The sequence below is a fragment of the Syngnathus floridae genome, chromosome 1, assembly GCF_059516105.1.
Source record: "Syngnathus floridae isolate MCC-2025c chromosome 1, RoL_Sflo_1.0, whole genome shotgun sequence".
In the NCBI taxonomy this organism is placed as follows: Eukaryota; Metazoa; Chordata; class Actinopteri; order Syngnathiformes; family Syngnathidae; genus Syngnathus; species Syngnathus floridae.
In genome coordinates this window covers 26,086,079-26,108,230 of record NC_142413.1, presented here as the reverse complement: position 1 = coordinate 26,108,230, position 22,152 = coordinate 26,086,079, and the positions used below count along the sequence as shown (strand labels likewise).

Below are 22,152 nucleotides of genomic sequence, written 5' to 3'. Positions count from 1 at the left end.
AAGACTCAAGTTTGAAATCAGACTTTTTGAACACCAAATTTAATTTTTATCCAGAAAATGATTACATCTGAAACAAATTATTTTAACAATATATTTGAGAGAAAAAGCATGTTGTTTTGCCTCATTCAAATCATGCAAAAACTGTCTATCACATCTTAATATCTGAACATTTAAATATGTAAACTAAAGTGCAATCACATTTGTAAATGAATGGCTTCTGGTTTTTGAAATGTTAACAAACCAATCTACTGTGATAAAACAACAAAATTGCAATAACTGCATTAACCATCAAAGTGAAGTCTATCTGTAACCGTAGTCTCGAAACAAATCTGAATAAGGAAAAACATTGCAATAAAATAATGCAAAATGCTACCAGTATTGGTCGTCTGTATAGGGGGTTGGCTCGGATGGTTATGCTCTTTTCACCCCCGGGGGTCGGTCAGATCACAGGAGGGAAGACGTGGTTCAGTTTTGATTGTTTTACTGAATTATTGGCAAAAAAATAACAGGCACTGTGGCTCGTAGAGGCATATAGGCAAAGTGGCAAAAGGGTATTGTGTGAAGCGTGTGAAGTGTCTGTGTGTGTGGTTTGTGGGGTGTGTGCGTGTGGTTCTGCAACAAACAGAAATACAGCACGTAAGTCAACGCTCAACTTCTGATGTCACACAACACTAGTAGACGGCACACATCACATAACTAACTGCGTGTAATGGTTCCGCTATACTAAATAACCATAAATGAAATACTCTGCAACACACCAAACATAGGTCATTGAGACAACAAAATACATTTGCTGGCGACCGTTAGTCGCTGTGCCGCTGCGTAACCGCTACTCGTACGATGCGAGGCAAACTTAAAGGAGCGCGCCGGAGCTGTCAATCAAACGGCGTGCACACGAAGCAAACTGCGCTCGGACAAATGGCACAACAGTGGACAGTAGTAACAATGAAATGTATATACTCACTCTGTGTCCAAGACGCACACGATCACAGCAACATACTCAGTTGATACCTGCAACCTTCAACTTACCGCTGCGCACAAGCTCCAACAATCGCGATAAACTGAGGTAACTCACAGGAGACGTAAGGCGCGGTGATGTAACTTCGCTTTAAAAGTATCTGGTGCCATCTAGTGTTGTGAATGTTTAGATTGTCTAGACTCCGAATGTAAGACGACCCCCACTTTTTCAGTATTATTTCAATGCAAAAAACATCGTCTATTATTCGGGACAATACGGTAATTTCATTTTCCTCAACTGCCCTCAAAAACATTCGGGATTATTTTCTATGAGTTCATCCCTGTACTCTGTATTCGGCGCTGGATTCTGTTTTTTTTTTTCCCATTTTAGGCCCAATGTTCATACAAAGAACTGATTAAAGCCGCTCACCACCTCATCAATATTATAATTTTCAATGTAATTTTTAACAAAATATTTAGGTAACTTGTTTTATTTGGTACCATCTCTAATAGTGTTGTTTAGTAGAGTCCATATACCCTTAATATTATTTTTATCATCCTCTAATTTATTTTTATAGTATTCTTTTTTGCTTAATCTCATGCATGATATTACTGTATTTTCTGGACTATAAATCTGTTTTTTTTCATAGTTTGGCCAGGGGTGTGACTTATCATCAGGAGCGGCTTATATGCAATGTTCCCTCTAAAATTTCTAGTGTCTGTGTCAACACACAAGCTACCTGTACACACTATGGACCACTGTGTACAACACCAGATTAGATAGATAGATAGATAGATAGATAGATAGATAGATAGATAGATAGATAGATAGATAGATAGAACATTGTCAATGAGAACTTTAACTTGCTCGGGGTCGGATTTTGTTTAGTGTGACAGCTCGTTCCTTTTCTGTAATAGTTTTCCTGCAATAGTGTACCGATCCCTTGTCCCATCTTGAGTCTTTGTACAATTCCAACAGCTTTCAAATAACATTTCTACTGAATGTGACTGTCAGGTAAATTCTCTGATTGGATATCTGTATAAAAGAAAAGGATCAGCAGACAAAACAAGTGAGGCAGAATATTGAGTTTTTTCTCGCGAGGAGTGCATTCAGATTTACAGCAATCTGACTACACTAAAAATCTGTTTGCACTCTTCGCTCTTTTTATTTGGAATGCCCTACCCACAATGTGAGACTAGCCCCTAAGGGGAGGGGAGAAGGCGTGGGCTTTGTCTCATAAGAAAAGAAACGAGAATGCAAGGACAAGATGTTATGTGAACCAAGAAGTCACAGACAAGATGTTATGAGAAACAAAAAGAATGCAAAGACAAAATGTTATGTGAAACAAGAAGTCACAGACAAGATGTTATGAGAAAAGAATGCAAGGACAAAATGTTATGTGCAGACATCAACAACATAGTTTGAGCTATCAACAACTTTCTTGGATTCCCAGAGGTATAGAAGGTCAGGAAGTTCCAGACAGCATCGTTTGACGTGTTGTTTTTCACAATCCGTCTGGTGGACGTCTGCAAGGCGAAACAGCAAGCATTCTGTGCAATTATCTTATTAATGAGTACTCATTAGAGAACGCATGATAACATATATACATACAATTTATCTAACAGTGACACTTGAGATAGCCAAATGTACATTCAGTCTATATTTTACCCTCCGTAAACTTGCCCGCCACTTTGGCTTCACTGCATGTTTTGCATAGTAGATAGACCATTCTCACTCGAAAAAGAGAAAATCACACCCAGTTTCACCGTTTGCTCTTTTATTTACACACACTCCGACAACCATTCCATCTTAAAAGGACCGCCGCATCTTTTATTTACTTTGGCTTGGCGAGTGGATGTGTCGCCGCTCGTTCGTTTCGCCACGATAAGGGGTTAGCTCACTTATTAGCATTTGCATCTCTTGACTGTTGTTAGCTAACTAACCTGCACGGCACGGATGGGCAGGACACAGTTTCAGGCTGGACACCTGTCAATCACTGATTTACACTACAAAACGTTACACTTAATTAGATTAGATTACGTCTAACATTAGATATATGCTGAATTTTATTTTGTTTGCAGCATGGAGTTTCTTGTGCGCAGACTGAGCGAGCAGTGCGCAACTGCGAAGCTTAGAGGGAACGCTGCTTATATGTGAAATTATTAATATTATTACTTGATCATTAACACATTACTTACGTACTAGTAAATTGATCACTTCATGTTATTTCCTTTTTAAACCGCATGAGATCGCACGGGAGTACGGGGTGCCAAACCAACTGATAAGGGCGGTTCGGTCCCTGTATCATCGATGCCAGAGTCCGCCTTTCCGGCAGTTTCATTCCAGTGAGGGTTGAACTCCGCCAAGGCTGCCCTTTGTCACCGTCGGCTGTAATGCGGACTCTGTACCGATCCGTCATGGTGAAAATAGAGCTGAGCAAAAAGGCAAAGCTCTATGCTCCTCCCATCGCCTATGGTCACGAGCTATGGGTCGTGAATAAAAGAACAAGATCCGGATACAAGCGGCCGAAATGAGTTTCCTCCGCAGGGTGTTCGGGCTCTCCCTTAGAGATAGGGTGAGAAGCTCAGTCATCCATTAGGCTCTACCTATGTAATTTTGCACGACACCAGCTATACTCCGTTGCGGGCTTGACGGTACACGTCTTCGCCATGCTCCTTGATGATGTTGAGTTTCTATCGATAGTCTTAGGAGACATTCTCGACTACACAATTTTTTTTTACACTGCTTCTTCTGTCGTATGACTTCAGACTTGCAGCTCTGTTGAGGCGAACCAGGTCAATGTGTCGTCGTCCAGATCAATCAGGTCTTGTTTGCCATTCGGTGTTTGGGGCAACTGCTGCTGATGTGCTCTACTGTTTGGACTGGGTCCCCACACTCGCAGGAGGCACTATCTGCGAGTCCCCACCTCTTCATTGCAGCTCCATAGCGTCCAACGCCGGTCCTCAGGCGATTGAGGGTTGTCCACTGTTTCCGGGGCAAGTCCTGGCCAGAGACGTCTGTGGGGTCATTGATATAGTGGTGCAGCCTCGATGGTTCTGCTGACTTCCAATGTTCTCTCCATTTGGTCTTGACCCAGGTGGCCTTGGAAGTGTCCGCTGATGTTGTGCTGAGCAGCTCATGGGCTTGGATGGCAAAGGGGCGTCGTGACTTTGGGCGCACGCGTCGTGGTGTCTCTGTGATGATCTTATGGAGGAGGTGGGATTCACTGGTCTGTGCCTTTCGGGAAGGGCCAGCGTGGCTGCTTCTTGTCTGATGTTAGCCGGGGCGATGCCTGCGAGGACAGGCAGTTGGTTTACTCGGGTGGCTCGCAGGCACCCCGAGACAGTCCGCAGGGCGTTGTTGAGGGCGACATCCAACTCATTGACATGGGGGCTATGGCACCAGGCCGGGGCACAGTACTTGGCAGCTGAGAACACCAGGGCCAGCGTGGACATGTGCAGTGTCTTCGTCGTGGCTCCCCAGGTGGTGCTATGCTAAGCGGCGTACAAGACCATGAACAAGTTTTTACACTGCTAACGCCCCAAGACAAACAGGGAATGGCAGAGCAAAAGAGACAAGGCGGTGGCTGGTGCGTCGGTTCGGAGTCAAAAATTGATTCGTAAGTAGCTGAAAAATCGCAAAGCTCCGGTTTGTATCTCAAAAGGTTCGTAAGTATATGCGTTCGTTGTTAACTTCCGATGCAGTTCATTGTGGGGGGTGGCTCACGGAAGTGTTACTTGTTTTTTGCTGTTCTGCCTTCGCGATAAACGAACTGCGATGTAGCAAGAGATTACTGTAATTTGAACTGCAACTGACGCCAGCGGTGCGGCGCACACGCGGCATTGTTTCCATAAAGGACAAAGGATTCGATCACGGGATTTAATGACTTGGAGTGACAGAGATTGTTTGATAAAATTGTTGTTTATAATTACATGGGCCTGTGGAATCATTTGAACTGCCACTGACGACGAGTCCGACGTCAGCGGCGCAGCGCACGCGGCGTTGTTTATATTAAGGACGGAGATTTTGATCGATGGATTTAATGATTTGGAGTGACACAGATGGTTTGATAATATTGTTTATAAAATAGGAATTTGATATATACTTTATATATCGTTATATGGGCCTGTGGAATAATTTGAACTGCAACTGACGACGAGTCCGACGTCAGCGGCGTGGCGCACACGCGACATTGATTACATAAAGGATGATTGATGGATTCAATGATTTTGAGTGACACAGATGGTTTGATGATATTGTTGTTTATATAATAGTTATTTGATATATAATTTATACATCGTTATATGGGCCTGTGGAATAATTTGAACTGCAACTGACGACGAGTCCAATGTCAGCGGCGCGACGCACAATATATAAATATAAAGGACGATCGATTGATTTAATGATTTGGAGTGACACAGATGGTTTGATAAAGGTGTTATTTATGTTATAGTTATTTGGATAACTGTTAATGTTACGTCAGGCCCTTTCTCACCTCTTCGTTTGTGTTTATGTCACGTTAGCATACCGTATCGTTTAGCCTGTTGTTGCTCGTTCATGTCTGTTCTTGGTGTTAGATTTTGTCAAAGACGTTTCCCCCAAAATGCGACTTATACTCCGGTGTGACTTGTATGTTTTTTTTCACTTTATTGTGCATTTTATGGCTGATGCAACGTATATTCCGGAGCGGCTTTTCGTCCGAAAAATACGGTATATCCCCCTTCCTCAATGATCACTTTAAATTTATTGTTCACGAACGCTTCTGCTGCAGCGGTATTCGCAGAGGCGATCTCTCCGTGCAGAGAAACATTTTTAAGTCCAAAGCGTTTCTTAAATTTTTCAAACCAGCCCTTGCTGGTATTAAATGTGCTTGGTACTGCGTGAACAGTACTTGATGATGGCCCGGTATCTGCATCTTCCACCGCTTCTCTGTCGCTGTCAGCAAAGGTTTGATACAGTGTTCTAGCTTTTGTGCAGATAACATTCATATGCAGCGTAATGTTTTTTTTTTTCTGCAGTCATTAATCCACAAAGCTACCTTACCATGGTCTTGTTGCGGACAGTTGCAACCATTTTTGCATCCTTATTAAAACTTATTGCTGCTGTCGTCCTTACATTATTTTCCTCCTTTTTGGAATGAACAAAATCTTCATTAATTCCGTAATGGGGACCTACAGCCACATAGCTTCTGCCTTCCTTGAGCATGTCCGGAAGTTTAACTTTTTCTGCGGTAGTTAGCAGCTTCCTCTGCCTTTTGGGCCTGACTGCAAGTGCCTTTGTCGGTGCAGAACGTTTTGTCGACATTATGGGTTTTAGAGAAACTTGAAATTGCAAGAGAATTTGCAGACTTATACTTGACAAACTGTTTTACGTATGTGTACATATTAAACCGCAACGTTATTGGCACACAGGGAGAGAAGAAGCAGAGATTGTTTAGCCCAGGCGTGGGCAAACTACGGCCCGCGTGGCGGCTGTGGCTCAGGCAGGAGAGTCGGTCATTCAGTCACCGGAGGTTTGGCGGTTCGATCCCAGCTCTGTCACAATCACATGTCGTTGTGTCCTTGGGCAAGACACTTCACAACCCTTGACTCCAGGTCGCCATTGTATATGAGAAAGTGTTCTCAATTAGCTTACCTGGTAAAACATTGAATATTAAATAATAATAATAAAACATCCAGCCCACGGGGCTGTTTAATCTGGCCCGCCAAATCTGAATAAATTGTATTATTAATCATTTTTTGTGTCATTTTCCCTGCGATTACTATGTTTCCCCAGTAGATGGGAAAGCGCCCGCCTGCGCATTTACTCCCGGAAGCTGTGTCAGAAAGCTCAGTGCACACTCACAAGTACGTGTAGGTGCTAAGTAGTACGCACCCGGTGCACCCCGCGCTTTATTTCCATCAGTGCCGAATTTTGAGTGTGGGCTGTGATGTCAGCATTCTCGTAATTTGCGCGCTGAGCTTTCAGATACAGTTTTACGCTAATGCCACCCACAAACCTTCCCCTGGAATCCTTACATTTAAAATGAGTGGCCCGAGGAAAAGAAAGGTGAACACTGAGTGCTGAATGTTAAAAAAGAGTTGACAATTTGGCTCGACCTATGTGTGTGAGCAGACGTTCAGCCACATGAACGTCAACAAAGCCCGTCACAGATCTAGGTTAACGGACAGACACCTCGGCTCGAGCCTAAAAATTACCGCAACGAATTTTACTCCAGACCGTGATGCACTAGCAAAAAGGGAGACCAACAATACTATTGATTTCTTTATTACTTTGTTTAGATGCGTTCTTTCACTGATTCTTCAAGATGATGTATGTGGTCAGAATGTTTGCCGTTTAATGTGATTTTGCCTCATTAGATAAACATATTTCATAAATCTGACCTGCAGGCGTTGAAGTGATGGAAACTATTATTCATAATAACAGTGTCATATTTAATGAGAATCACTGATAGTAGTTTTTTGGTGAAATATTCTTTTAATGCTGTTAATAAATGCATTTTTTTTTCCAAAAGCCTTTTTTGAATATCCACGGTTTACTACCTACTTAAAGTAAAAACCTTATATGCAATGACTTTTACATGTCATTTCTATTACTTCACACAAACACTACATCCATCTGCTTCTGGTTCGGCCCCTCGGTCAAAATTTAGAACCCAATTCGGCCCGCAAGTCAGAAAGTTTGCCCACCCCTGGTTTAGCCAATCAGAATGCAGAACACAATGCACCATGCAAATCCGTGAAGCAGCGAGACCATGAAAGGTGAACCGCGATATAGCAAGGGTTCACTGTATAGCAGACTTTCGTGATGCCCACAAATGTGAAACCACTGAAAAGTAGCCGGAGGTCTGGGGTGGTCACACATCTATCTATCTATCTATCTATCTATCTATCTATCTATCTATCTATCTATCTATCTATCTATCTATCTATCTATCTATCTATCTATCTATCAACTCTCTATATATAACTATATCTACACACACAAACACACACACACACACACATAGGTACATATAGACAAGTGACGTGCGATGAGGGTTGGGGTTGGTGTGGCGCTGACTCAGTCAGATTTACAAACGTACTGTATGACGCTAAGGCACTGACTCACAAGTCAGATTTACAAGCATACATGGTTGTTATCCCATTCTTGATTAAATTTAATAACATTTTAAACACACCACTGTACATTTAAACACACCACTGCAGTATTCTTACCTTTACTTGTAAATGCAGTCTTTTTTACCAATTCTTTTGAAACGAACGTGTTGTAGTCCATCCCGGTAGGCCCGTAGTTTGAATTAATCCTCGCAAATCTGGCGTTGGTCTTCCCTTACTTATGATTTCTTGCTTTGACTGAAAGTCAAGTTTTGAAAAATGTCTTATTTTCGAGATTATATCCTCCATTTTCAGGGAAAATAAAGCCAAATAGCAACGCATTAGCACCGAATGTTGTTGGTTGTTTTTCTTTTGTTTTTTTTCTTCTTAATTTACTCTCGCATTTACCCGTGTTGTGAACTATTAGCCGCAGGCCCACTATCGCCCCTTCTTTGAGGCAAAAGTATTGGCTGCCTCAAGGCCCGTATTTTCCCGCTGACTGCAAGCACGCGCCGTTTGCACGCGCTCAGTACAATGTGTGAGTGGTGCACACTCTCACACGCACGCCCTGAGAGGCACTACCTGTCACTGCCTCAGCCTCCATGATTCTCGTCTCCCGTTGTTATTTGAACAAGAAATACAGCTATTCTGACTATGAAAATGATCCAAATGTATAGGAAACACACCAAAATTGCATTAAAAGCGTAGACCACAGGACAGATATTAAATTATGTTTTATTATATTATTCATTTTTTAACAACTTATGGTGACAGCTGAGGAAACCATGTTGAGCCCTTTACCGCCCCTGGTAAATGAGTGCATGTGCCTGATAGACACACTATACACAGTATAGACTGACGTCATGAAAAAGATGTCGCTTGGATGGCAGCATATGTTGCTCCAAAATCTGTATGTACTATTCAGAATTTATGTTGCCTTCACAGAAATGTAAGTCACCCATGGCATGGGAACTAATGCATCCCCATACCATCATAGATGCTGGCTTTTGAACTTTGTGTTAAAGGTCCGGATGGTCCGCTTCCTCTTTGGTCCGGAGGACACGACATCCAGTGTTTCCAAAAACAATTCGAAAAGTGGACTCATCAGACCACAAAACACTTCGATTGTGCATCAGTCCATTTTACATGAGCTCGGGCCCAGAGAACCCGGCAGGGTTTCTGGATGTTGTTCATAAATGGCTTTTGCTTTGCATGGAGTTTTAACCCGCACTTACTGATGTAGTGACGAACTGTATTTACTGACAGTGGCTTTCTGAAGTTTTCCTGAGCCCATTTGGTGATATCCTTTCCACATGTTGGTTTTTAAGGCAGTGCCCTCTGAGGGTTGAAGGTCACGGTTATTCAGTCTTCGTTTCCGGCCGGGGCGCTTACGTGCAGTGATTTCACCAGATTCTCTGAAACTTTTGATATTATGGACCGTAGATGTTGAAATCCCTAAATTCATTGCAATTTTGCTTTGAGAAATGTTGTTCTTAAACTGTTCAACTATTTTCTCACGCAGTGGTGAATCTCGCCCCGTCCTTGCTTGTGAATGACTGAGCATGTTTGGGGAGGCTCCTTTTATACCCAAACAAGGTACCCACTTGTTCCCAATTAGCCTGATCACATGTGGGATGTTCCAAATCGGTGTTTGATGAGCTTTTCTCAGCTTTCTCAGTATTTTTTGCCACCTTTCCTAATTTCTACTGGACGTGTTGCATTCATGAAATTCTAAGTTAATTATTATTTGGCAAAAAACAATTAAGTTTATCAGTTTGAACATTAAATATGTTGTCTTTGTAGTGTATTCAATTGAACATGGGTTGAGAAGGATTTTCAAATCGTATTTTGTTTTTATTTACATTTTACACAGTTTCCCAACTTCAACCGAATCCGGTTTGTATACATCAGCTTAACTACGGAAATTAGTTAATATAGCCACAGTGTTTGAACACTTAAACAGCGATATAAAGACAGAGAGCAGTTCAGTCTAACTGCATAGCCCAGGGGTGGGCAAACTTCTTGACTTGCGGGCCGAATTGGGTTCTAAATTTTGACCGGGGTACCGAACCAGGACCAGATGGATGTTGTGTTTGTGTGAAGTAATAGGAATAACATGTCAAGGTCATTGTATAAAAGGTTTTTACTTTTAGTGGGTAGTCATCATCATCATCAAGTGTCTTGCCTGGAACAGGCATTGACGGCCATGGCCCTCCATTCTTCTCTGTCATCCGAAGCTTTCATGAACTGGTTGTTTGTTAGCTCTTTATGAGTTGCCCATTCATTGAGGCTGTCCACATACATTTGTCGTTTGCGTCCTCTGCTTCTCTTTCCCTCAATCTTTGCTGTTGCGCTGAGATGTTCTATTCCCTTTGTTCTGTAGGTGTGCCCAAAGAATTTCATCTGTCTTTTTCGTACTGTATTGAGGAGTGATCTTTTCATATTCATCATTTCGAGGACCTCCTGATTTGTCCGTTTTTCCTTCCATGATATCTTCAGAATTCTTCTGAGGAACCACATCTCTGTTGCCTCTAGTTTTTTCCTTATGCTGCTGTCGATTGTCCAGCATTCGCATCCATACAAGAGAACCGACCATACATATGCCTTTAGTATTCTGCATTTGGTTGTAGTTTTGATGTTTCTGTTGGTCATGACTGGGGACAGCTGTTTAAATGTGACTTTCGCTATGGCAATGCGTTTTTGTACCTCTGATATGCATTTCCCGTCTAATGTAATGGAATAGCCCAGATATTTGAACTTGTTGACTTGTTTTACCTGCGCGCCATGACTTTGTAGTTTGCATGTTGGTGCTATAGGCTTTTTTGAGATCGTCATGCTTTCTGTTTTTGATATATTTAGAGCCAGTCCTTTCCTTTCACTTGCCTCCACAACAGTATTCAGTATCTCTTGGAGGGTCTGTTCTGACTGTGCCATTAGAACAATATCGTCAGCGTATCTTAGATTGTTGATATTGTGTCCGCCCAGCCATATTCCTCTCATGTCTTCGATGTTCCTTAGAATCATTTCACTGTATAAATTGAAGAGGTCTGGGGATAGGACACATCCCTGTCTCACTCCCCGCCTGATTGGAGTTTCTTCACTATGCACGCCATCTATTCTCACTGTGGCTGTCTGTTTCCAGTAGAGGTTGCTCAATATTCTAAGGTCCTTGCCATCAATATCCAGTTTGTTCAGAATTTGGAAAAGTTCTACATGCCTCACTTTGTCGAAGGCCTTAGAGTAGTCAATGAAGCAAAGGTAGATATCATTTTGCATTTCTATACACCTTTCTATTATCATGGTCATTGTGAATATGGCATTTATTGTTCCTTTATCAGCAACAAAACCAAATTGTGCTTCTGAGATCTCTGGTCTTATTTTATTTCTCAGCCTCACCAGAAGTATTTTCAGGAGGAGTTTCAATGTATGGCTCATGAGGCTTATTGTTCTGTGACTTTCACAATCAGTTGTTCCTGGTTTTTTGGGGAGGGTGATAAATGTGGAGCGAAGCATGTCAGCAGGTATGTTCCCGGTATCATAGATGTCATTCAGCAGTGAAGTAAGTTGGTAGTAAAGCATGGATAATCAAAAAAAGCTTTTTGAAAACGAATGCATTTATTAACAGCATTAAAACAATACTTTACCCATATCAGTCGCGCCGACATATAAGTCGCATTTTGGGGGAAATTTATTCGACAAAATCCAACACCAAGAACAGACATGAACGAGCAACAACAGGCTAAACGATAGGTATGCTAACGTGACATAAACACAAACGAAGAGCTAAGAACGGGCCTGACATAAATTTATAGTTATTCAAATAACTATTACATAAATAACACGTTTATAAAACCATCTGTGTCACTCCAATTCATTAAATCCATCGATCGTCCTTTATATTTAAAAAAAAAAAAAAAAAAAGTCAAACCGCAATAAACAAGTAGCAAGGGATTACTGTAATCTGAATTACAAGTGACGTCAGCAGCGCGGTGGTTGTTTATATAAGGGACAAAGATTCGATCACGGGATGACGAAGATGACTAAGGGCCCCACGTACTACCGGCATCATTAGCGGCTTTGTTTGTAAGTGACACAGAGGACGAAGAGTTTGAAGGACTTAATGATTTGGAGTGACACAAAAGGTTTGAAAAACTATTATGGATTTTACGCACGCCCGGTCCTACTCTACGGAGCTCTCTTTTACCTATGTGGATGAAGTCGGGGGCCGGCGCGCGGCCGGGTGGCTGTCCCAGACCGGTGGATGGGGCTCGGACATGGCTTTTACGCACGCCCGGTCCTATTCTATGGAGCTCTCTTCCACCTCCGTGGCTGGAAGTGCCACCTCCGGGGATTGGAAGTCCACGCCGCCACATGCCTGGAAGTTGACGCCGGAGCTTGGGGCCGTGTGGCGGTGAACTATTTGTTATAGTTATTTGATATATTTTATTTCGTGTAGCAACTTGTATATGTTTTTATCGTTCCAGTTCAGTAGTTGTTGGCTCGTTGAACTCGTTTTGTTAAATAAAGAGCCGTTTACCTAACCCACGTCTTTCCTTGTACTTTGTTAACGCTATAATATAGTTGTATACTAGATCTGTGGAATAACGACGAGGCTGACGTCAGGGCACACGCGTGGCGTTGTTGACAAAGGGCGAGGAATTTGATCGATGGATTTCATGATTTGGAGTGACACAGATGGTTTGATAATATTATTGCTTATATAATAGTTATTTGATATATAATTTATATATTGTTATATGGGCCTGTGGAATATTTTGAAGTGCAAGCGCCATCAGTTTTTGACATAAAGGACGATCGATGGATTTAATGATTTGGAGTGACAGATCCATCCCTCCATCTTCTTCCGCTTATCCGGGGTCGGGTCGCGGGGGCAGCAGCTTTAGGAGGGACTCCCAGACTTCCCTCTCCCCAGCCACTTCATCCAGCTCATCCCGGGGGATCCCAAGGCGTTCCCAGGCCAGCTAAGAGACATAGTCTTTCCAGCGCGTCCTGGGTCATCCCCGGGGTCTCCTACCGGTGGCACATGCCCGGAACACCTCCCCAGGGAGGCGTCCAGGAGGCATCCTGATAAGATGCCCAAGCCACCTCATCTGGCTCCTCTCAACGTGGAGGAGTAGCGACTCTACTCCGAGTCTCTCCCGGATGACCGAGCTTCTCACCCTATCTCTAAGGGAGAGCCTGGATATCCTGCGGAGAAAACTCATTTCGGCCGCTTGTATCGGGGATCTCGTTCTTTCGGTCACGACCCACAGCTCGTGACCATAGGTGAGGGTAGGAACGACAAATCGTTTGATATTATTATTGCTTATATAATAGTTATTTGATATATAATTTATATATCGTTATATGGGCCTGTGGAATATTTTGAAGTGCAACCAGCCGGCATTGTTGACATAAAGGACGATCGATGGATTTAATAAATTGGAGTGACAGATGGTTTTATAAAGGTGTTATTTATGTAATAGTTATTTGAATAACTATGAATTTATGTAAGGCCCGTTCTTAGCTCTTCGTTTGTGTTTATGTATGAAAGAACGAGTTCGTGTCTGTTCTTGGTGTTGGATTTTGTCGAATACATTTTCCCCAAAATGCGACTTATACGCCGGAGCGACTTATAGATGTTTTTTTTTCACGTTATTGTGCACTTTATGGCTAATGCGACCTATATTCCGGAGCGACTTTTAGTCCGAAAAATATGGTAGTAGTTAAGGGGTAAAATATTTTTTTAATGCTGTTAATAAATGCAGTAAAAACCTTTTATGCAATGACCTTTACATGTTATTCCTATTACTTGACACAAACACTACATCCATCTGCTCCTGGTTCTTGGTGTTGTATTTTGTCGAATAAATTTCCCCCAAAATGCGACTTTTACTCTGGAGCGACTTATATATGTTTTTTTTCACGTTATTGTGCATTTTATGGCTAATGCGACCTATATTCTGGAGCGACTTTTAGTCCGAAAAATACGGTATACATAGTCAAACCTCGGTTTTCGACCACAATCCGTTCCAGAAGGCGGTTCGAGAAGTGAATCGGTCGAATTCCTAATCTATTTTTCCCATCACAAGTAATGGAAAAAAATTTAATCCGTTCCAAGACAAAAAACCCGCCTTTTTTAAGCATTTTTTTCATTTGTGCATTTTTGTTCGATCGCGCAACTGCAGCGCACCGCCGAACGCACAACCGTAGCATGCCACCGACGGCGTAACTGCACCCCGCTGGTCGCATTATTGTGACAGAGCCGTCGCTGAAATTTAGAAAATATTTTAAAAGTCTTGATGTACTTTCCAAAATTTAAGTGGAACGCAGAGAGCTTAATTTGGTCCGATCGTGCATTGCTTCATGACTGACTGTGTTTTAGGAAGGCTTTACTTCTCCGACTTGCTTTCTTTGGAGGCATGATTAGGGGTTAATAAAATCCTCAAAGTAAAGAAAATACAATCACTAACGGAGTCAGTTGGCATCCGGGCCACGTGGTCGGGTTTTCTCCGGTCCTTTTGGCTCATCTCGCGAGGTTCGAAGCAAAAAAATCTCGAGTTTTTCGTTCAAAATCCGATTTGTTTGAGAACCAGGACGTTCGAAAACCGAGGTTTGACTCTATATATATATGAAGATTTATTCTTTAGCCTAACATCAGTTTATATGTAACATCATGTTACTTTCTAAACCCACATGCATGTAAAAGTAAAGACACACTAGTGTCGTTCGTTATGATTCACGAAAATGATACTTTCGACGGAAAAAAACACGGAAAATTCTCATCCCTGATTACTAATTCAATTACGTTTTGTAAAGGTAACTAGTAACTTGAACTAATTACATTGTTTACTGATGGTTCTCTCGCTCACACACAAAAGCAAAGACAACCTTAACCTACAAATATGGCATTACCGTTTCCTTTGGTAAAACATAGGGCAGGCGGGTGTTTCGCAGGTAGATAAGTTAGAAAAACGGTATGTTTTTAGCATGTATTATATTCTATTATTTATTCTTAATTCACTCTATTACTAGAGGTGGGGGAAATTTCCGATTCTTAGATTAATTGCGATTCTTAGATTAATCGCGATTCGGCCGTGGAAGAATCGAGAACGATTTGCAAACATCCAAATTCCGATTATTTAAATATGCCAAGTAAAGCGGAACTAAAATACAGTAAGCGCATTCTCCGAGATGCTATGCGGAACGGACCGACAGCACAGTGGTACACTCCGCACACTTCCCCATACACTCCTCCAGAAAAAAAACAGCAAACATGGCTGAGCCTGAGATATTCAATCCACTTCGCCGAGAGATCGGACCTGCTCCTAAAAATTGTGGAATCATTTTAGATTCTACAATGTTGACGGAGGAAATGAATTGGACAAAAGCTACGTTGTATGCAAGATTTGTCGCGCTAAAATAAAATATTTTGGCAAGTTTTGAGTGGTCAAAAATATTTTTCTACAAAATGCTACCATTTATTTTATTGAAAATTGAATGTACTGTTAAGCTGCTGATACAAAATGAGAGTTGAGTTTTTTGTTTACTGTTTTGAGCTGTTGGTACTGAAGTAGTCGCTCGTTTAAGCCTGAGAGCACATTTGAGTGGTTGAAAGCAATATTTTTCTACAAAATACTGTGTTTTTCGGACTAAAAGTCGCTTCGGAATATACGTCGCATCAGCCATAAAATGCACAATAAAGTGAAAAAAAACCATAAGTCGCTCCGGTGTATGAGTCGCATTTTGGGGGAAATTTATTTGACAGAATCCAACACCAAGAACAGACAACAACGAGCAACAACAGGCTAAACAATACGGTATGCTAACGTGACATAAACACAAACGAGAAGCTGAGAACGGGCCTGATGTAACAAGAGTTATTCAATTGACTATAACATAAATAACACCTTTATCAAACCATCTGTGTCACTCCAAATCATTAAAGCCATCGATCGAGTTGGTCCTCCTTTATGTAAACAAGTCCGATGACAGCGGCGCGTTGCAGTTTATACATTTCTACAGGCCCATATAACAATATATAAATTATGTATGAAATAACAATACTACAAACAACAATTTTATTGAACCATCCGTGTCACTCCAAATCAATAAATCCATCAGAATCTTCGTCTTCCGTGTCATTTGAAAGAAAAAAACAAACAAAAAACAGCTGTTGACGCCAGAAAGACTACGTGCGCCGCGGACGTCAGTCTAGATATATCAAGTAAATGTAATATAAACAACAATTTTATTGAACCATCCGTGTCACTCCAAATCAATAAATTCACCAGAATCTTCATCTTCCATGTCACTCAAAAAAAAAAAAAAAAAAAAACACCATTGTTGACACCGAAAGTACGTGGGTCGCTGACGTCAGACTAGATACATCAAATAATTGTAATATAAACAACAATTTTAACGAACCATCCATGTCACTCCTAATCATTAAATCCACCGGAATATTCATCCTCTGTGTCAAAAACAACAACAACAACAAAAAACAGCTGTTGATTCCGGACCTACGTGCGCGCTGACGTCAGCCTCGTTGTCAGGTGGTGCCTCCAATTATTACACAGATCTACGTATATATGTAACTATATTGTAGCGTTACCAACGTACCAGGGAAGACATGGGTTTGATAACCGGCTCTTTATTTCACAAATCAAGAGCTCAACATGTGAGCCAACACACGCAAGCAACCTGGATCGCCCTTTTCCACACTTACTTTGATGTGCTGACAGATCATCGGCCCTCACATATCCCAGGAATTCGGAACCAAAATAATTTGAAGTCAGTTATTCTTTAAAAATCGAATGTGTATGTCCATCAGTTGTTTTTCCTGAACACGTATTGAGACTTTCATCGAACATGAGGACGACTGGTCCGGGTTCGTTAACACTCATAACTAGCTTCTTCTTGAAGTATGGCGCTAAAGCAAACTCAATATAGCGTCCTCCTACCAATTATTGAAAAACTTGCATTTCCCCTTGACTTTGTTTTCCCAACACTTCCAGGGAATATTATGTTGGCGCAAGTTGTTTTGTTGACGTTTTTACCGCAAACGCACACTGATAGATGTCAGAGCCCTTCCTTTTTTTTTTTTTTTACTTTTTACAGTTGCTGGCTTCTACAACATTGCATCAACGCCGCACGCACACTACACAAGTCCTACTCACACATAATTATATAATAATTATTATTTTTAAGTAATAGGCCAGCACTTACCATATTTTATGCATGTATATGACATAGTATATACTATATATATATATATATATATATATATATATATATATATATATATATATATATATATATATAATATATACTATATACCGTATTTCCTGCACTATAAGGTGCACTGGATTATAAAGTGCACCTTCATTGAATGTTTTATTTTAGAAATATTTTCATATATAGGGCACACTGGATTAAAAGGTGGATAGAACAGAAGCTACTGCATCAAACTGGGGTTGACTAGGGTTGCATTATGCTTCCACTAGCTGGAGCTGTGCTAAAGGGAATGTCAAACCAGTCAATGAGGTATTCAGTCAAACTTATATCAACTTTATATAAGGCGAACATTTTTACACGTTAATTTAAGGCGATCTTCATATACAATACAACATACAGGGTCCGGCAAAATGATCTGACACATTTATAGGTTTAATAAAACGCAAATAAAAAAGTACATATAATGCCGTTTTGTTTTGTTTTTGTTTCATTTAATTTTCGTTTCGTTTTTGAATAAGTTGTGGTGGTGCGAGGTTGGCCGGTTAATTTTCGTTTCAATGCTGATCCACTGGCTCTGAAGGTAGTAACCCAAAACAAGATCGTGTTTCGAGCAGGTGCGGGATCATGTCTACCAAGTCTGAAGCGCAAACGGAACGCTCATTATGTTGCAGTTACAGATTCGTTCTTGATAAACGTTTCCACAATGAAAGCGCAATGTTCACATTCCAATTCATGTTAGCAACTGAAACGAAACAAAATAACATTATTTGAAAATAAAACGAAACGAAACAAAATGGCATTATAGGTACTTTTTGAAAAAAACCTTTTTTTTTGTTTCTTTAATTTATTTGCATTTTATTAAACCTACAAATGTGTAAGATCATTTTGCCGGACCTTGTATAATACAAAAATGTCAACCCAGTCAATGAGGTATTCAGTCAAACTTTATATAAGGCAAACTTTATATACAATACAACACATAATACAAAAATTGCACAATAACAACATTCAATAATGTGCGTATTTATTTATATATTTACATACCGTATTTTCCGGAATATAAGTCACACCGGAGTATAAGTCGCACCAGCCATAAAATGCACAATAAAGGGGAAAAAAACATGTCGCACCTGAGTGTAAGTCGCATATTTGGGGGAAATTTATTTGACAAAATCTTAACATCAAGAACGGACATTAATAGGCAACAGGCTGTACGATATGGTATGCTAACGTTACATAAACACATAAAAGAGGAACTGAGAAAGTGCCTGACGTAACATATTAAGTTATTCAAATAATTATAACATAAATAAGTTTATCGAACCCCCCTCCGTGAGTCGTCACCTTATTGTGGTGGAGGGGTTTGCATGTCCATTGGGATCATAGGATCCTAGGAGCCATGTTGTCTGGGGCTTCATGCCCCTGGTAGGGTCACCCATGGTAAAAGGGTTCTAGGTGATGGGCCAGACACAGCACAGCTTAAAAGACCCCTTATGAAGAATATAATATATGGACTTAGTTTTCCCTCACCTGGACACGGGTCACCGGGGCCCCCCTCTGAAGCCAGTCAAGGATTTGCGAATCCGCCATGTTTATTACTCGGATTTCCGTTTGGCAACACCCATTAATAATTGTTTGATTCCTCCTGCCCCAACGGATTTATGTAATAGATACAAATATGTAATAGAAAATGGAGAAATCTGAATTTCCCCACCCCCGGGATCAATAAAGTCTCAATGAATCAATCAATCCAATCAATCAATCAATTTTATAGGGGAAAAATATTGGCTCCAAAACTAGAGCTCCATCAGCAGTCTGTGCCGAACCATCTTTTCTGAAACAACTAAAATATTTGCCTCTTCAGATGTCTGACACAGCAAGAGAGGATGAGATACAGTTTCTCCGGGACCAACTGAGGCAAAAGGAGGAGGAAGTCCACCTGGCTGCCCATGCTGGCTTGGATCTGCTTAATCAGCTAACAGAAACACAAACTCTGTTTGAGGAACAGAGAATAAAGATGACAAGTGCGTTGGAGGTATGACACTTCAAATCCATCCATTCATTTTTTTCACAAGTGAACTGGAGCCTATTCCAGAAGCAAGGTACATGTACTGGACACGAGTTTCCCTCAAAATTCTACTTGCATCTCCCCATAATGACAACATAAAAAAGTTCTTAAATCTTTGAATACAGTGGAGCCTCGGTTTTCGAACATCCTGGTTCTCGAACAAATCGGTTTTCGAACAAAAAATTTGAGATTTTTTTGCTTCGGATGTCGGACGAAATTTGGTTGTCAAACCTCGATGAGCCGAGAGGACCCGCATGCCAGCTGACTCCGTTCGTTATTACATTCCCGTTACTCTGAGGATTGCATCAACTCTAATTGCGCCTCCAAAGGAAGCAAGTGGGAGCAGTCAAGCCATCCTAAAACACAAAGACACTTCTAAAGCAATGTGACAGTGAGCGCCCGGCGCGCTGCGGTTGCGCGATCAGACCAAATTAAGCTCCCTGCGCACTGAGGTCCACTTAAATTTTGGAAAGTACATCAAGACTTTAAAAATATTTTCTAAATTTTAGCGATCACTCTGTCACAATAATGCAACCAGCGCGGTGCAGTTGCGCAGTCGGCGGCGCGCTACTGTTGTGCGTTCGGCGGTGCGCTGCAGTTGTGCGATCGGACAGATTTAAGCTCCCTGCGCACTGAGGTCCACTTACATTTTGGAAAGTACATCCGGACTTTAAAAATATGTTCTAAATTTCAGCGACGGCTCTGTAACAATAATGCGACCAGCGCGGTGCAGTTGCGCGGTTGGCGACGCGCTATGGTTGCGCATTCGGCGGTGAGCTGCAGTTGTGTGATCGGACAAAATGCACAAATGAAAAAATGCTTAAAATAGGTGTTTTTTTGCTTGCAACGAATTAATTTTTTTCCCATTATTTGCAATGGGAAAACATGATTCGGAATTCGAACGACTCACTTCTCCGACAGCCTTCTGAACGGAATGTGGTCGAAAACCGAGGCTCCATTGTACTTGCTATTTTCGGAAAGACAGCTTTTTGAGTACCTGTCAATTTACAACTGGTGTTGTTTCTGGTGGCCTGTTTGAGTCTCATCTTTGTCATCATTTTAGTTTAAATTTGTTTTGGTTTTTGTTAACTCTTTTCCGTCTAGTCAAGTTTTAGTCGACTACTACTCTGAGCATTTTCATTTTAGTGAGCATTGTGCATGACTATTTTAGTACATTTATCATTTACCGTTTTCAACACTGCTTACCCTGTTCAGGGTTTTGGAAGGGTGCTGAGCCTATTCCAGCTGGGCCTATTAAATCAGGTGTGTGAAGGATGGAAAGTTCTAAAATGGTCTTTGGGAAAAAGTCTTGCACTTTTCCACCTGTTAGGGCGCTCATGGTTGTCGTCAGTCTTCTACAGAGCTTGATTCTTGAATCAGGTGTGTTGAGACTAAAACAAGTGTTCTGTTTTTCTGATCAATGTCCAAGGATTTTAAGCAAGACAAGTATACGCTGCAGAAGGAGGTGGTGCTGAAGACCCGGCTAATTGAATCATTGCAATCAGAGGTTGATTGCCTGACGAAATGGCATCGACAGAACATGAACATTGAAAAGGAAAAACTTGAGAGTAGTCACCGCACGACTCTTAATGAACTCAACAACAAGGTACGGTAGCTGTCTCAACTTTAAGATAAAAGCTAAGAAATAATTAGATTTAAAAATCTATCTGATGTCAATTATTTGGATGAAAGTTTTTTATTATTATTATTATTATTATTATTATTATTATTATTATTATTATTATTATCAGTGGGAGTGGTAGTAGTGGTTGTCATCGTCTTAATTTTTCTTTAATCGAAAAGTGCCACACACGTGTAGAAACAGGAAGATCAATCAAATGCTCTTAATCTAGATAGGTGCATAATTTAACTGTAAATTGTTTTGCTAAGCGGTTCGCGGCAATTTGAAATATGTGCCTTTGCTGAATAAAAGTTGGGAAACACTGTAAGAAACATCAGACATGTAGGTATTGGTACCAGAGGTCTCGTTAATTTGTAATTGGGGCTTTTATCACATATTAAACATTGAAGATGCTTCTGAGCTATCAATAGAGGATGTGAGTTGAGAAGTTTCTGCCGGTTACATTGAAATTCTATTATAATTGTGCTTCTTAAAAGCTTCTTGTACTTACTAGTAAGTTACTACTAAGATACTAAGAGATATTAAGTTATAATGGCCAGTAAAGTGCAAACATTCGCAGCACCGTTCAGTCTCAGTTGAGATTTGCTGTTTGCTGTGACCGTGGCTGTGTTTCGCCTGTGCACGATGTGGAGGCCAACTTGACCTTAGCTGACCAAGATGTTGTTGCTTTCAAGCGTGAGTTAATAATAACAATAATAAGTCATTTAATTTATATAGCACTTTTCAATGACCCAAAGACGCTTTACAGGGAATAAAAAGGGTGGGGACCTACGGGTGGGGGGGGGCGGGGGGTACAATAGGATATAGTTAATAACAGCATCGGTCAGCAGTGCGAAGGAGATGGATGGAGAAGCAGGAGGGGTGGGAGCGGAGGTTGTTGAGGTCGGCAGTATGGGAGGTGGGGGTGACGGGGGGTTGGTAGTCTAGAAAGAAGAGATGGGTGAGCCATCGGGGAAGTGCCGGTCCAGATGTAGCGGGGGTAGGGTTGGCTTCTCTGAGGAGGGACGTAGCAAATATTTTCAAAAATACATTTTACAAGGCTCTAGTCTAGACAATGCTTTATATCTACTCTTAAACTCAATTTGCAACCCATGAAGAGACAATTGGCTGCTAGAGCTGCCGAGGCTACTGTTGCGACACCAAGTGGTAC

The 22,152-nt window shown here is 41.2% G+C and overlaps 1 protein-coding gene across 5 annotated transcripts in view; it reads left to right on the top strand.

Annotated features, from left to right (window-relative positions):
• The window catches only part of spdl1 (spindle apparatus coiled-coil protein 1), a 192,484-nt gene that overhangs the window by 10,452 nt on the left and 159,880 nt on the right, over positions 1 to 22,152 (top strand). For all 5 annotated transcript variants that reach the window (XM_088390576.1, XM_088390585.1, XM_088390601.1 and 2 more), the window contains 2 exons: positions 19,157 to 19,327; positions 20,790 to 20,966. In XM_088390576.1, coding sequence (XP_088246702.1) covers positions 19,157 to 19,327; positions 20,790 to 20,966 — 348 coding nt within the window. Of the gene's footprint in view, positions 1 to 19,156; positions 19,328 to 20,789; positions 20,967 to 22,152 lie in introns of those variants that run through there.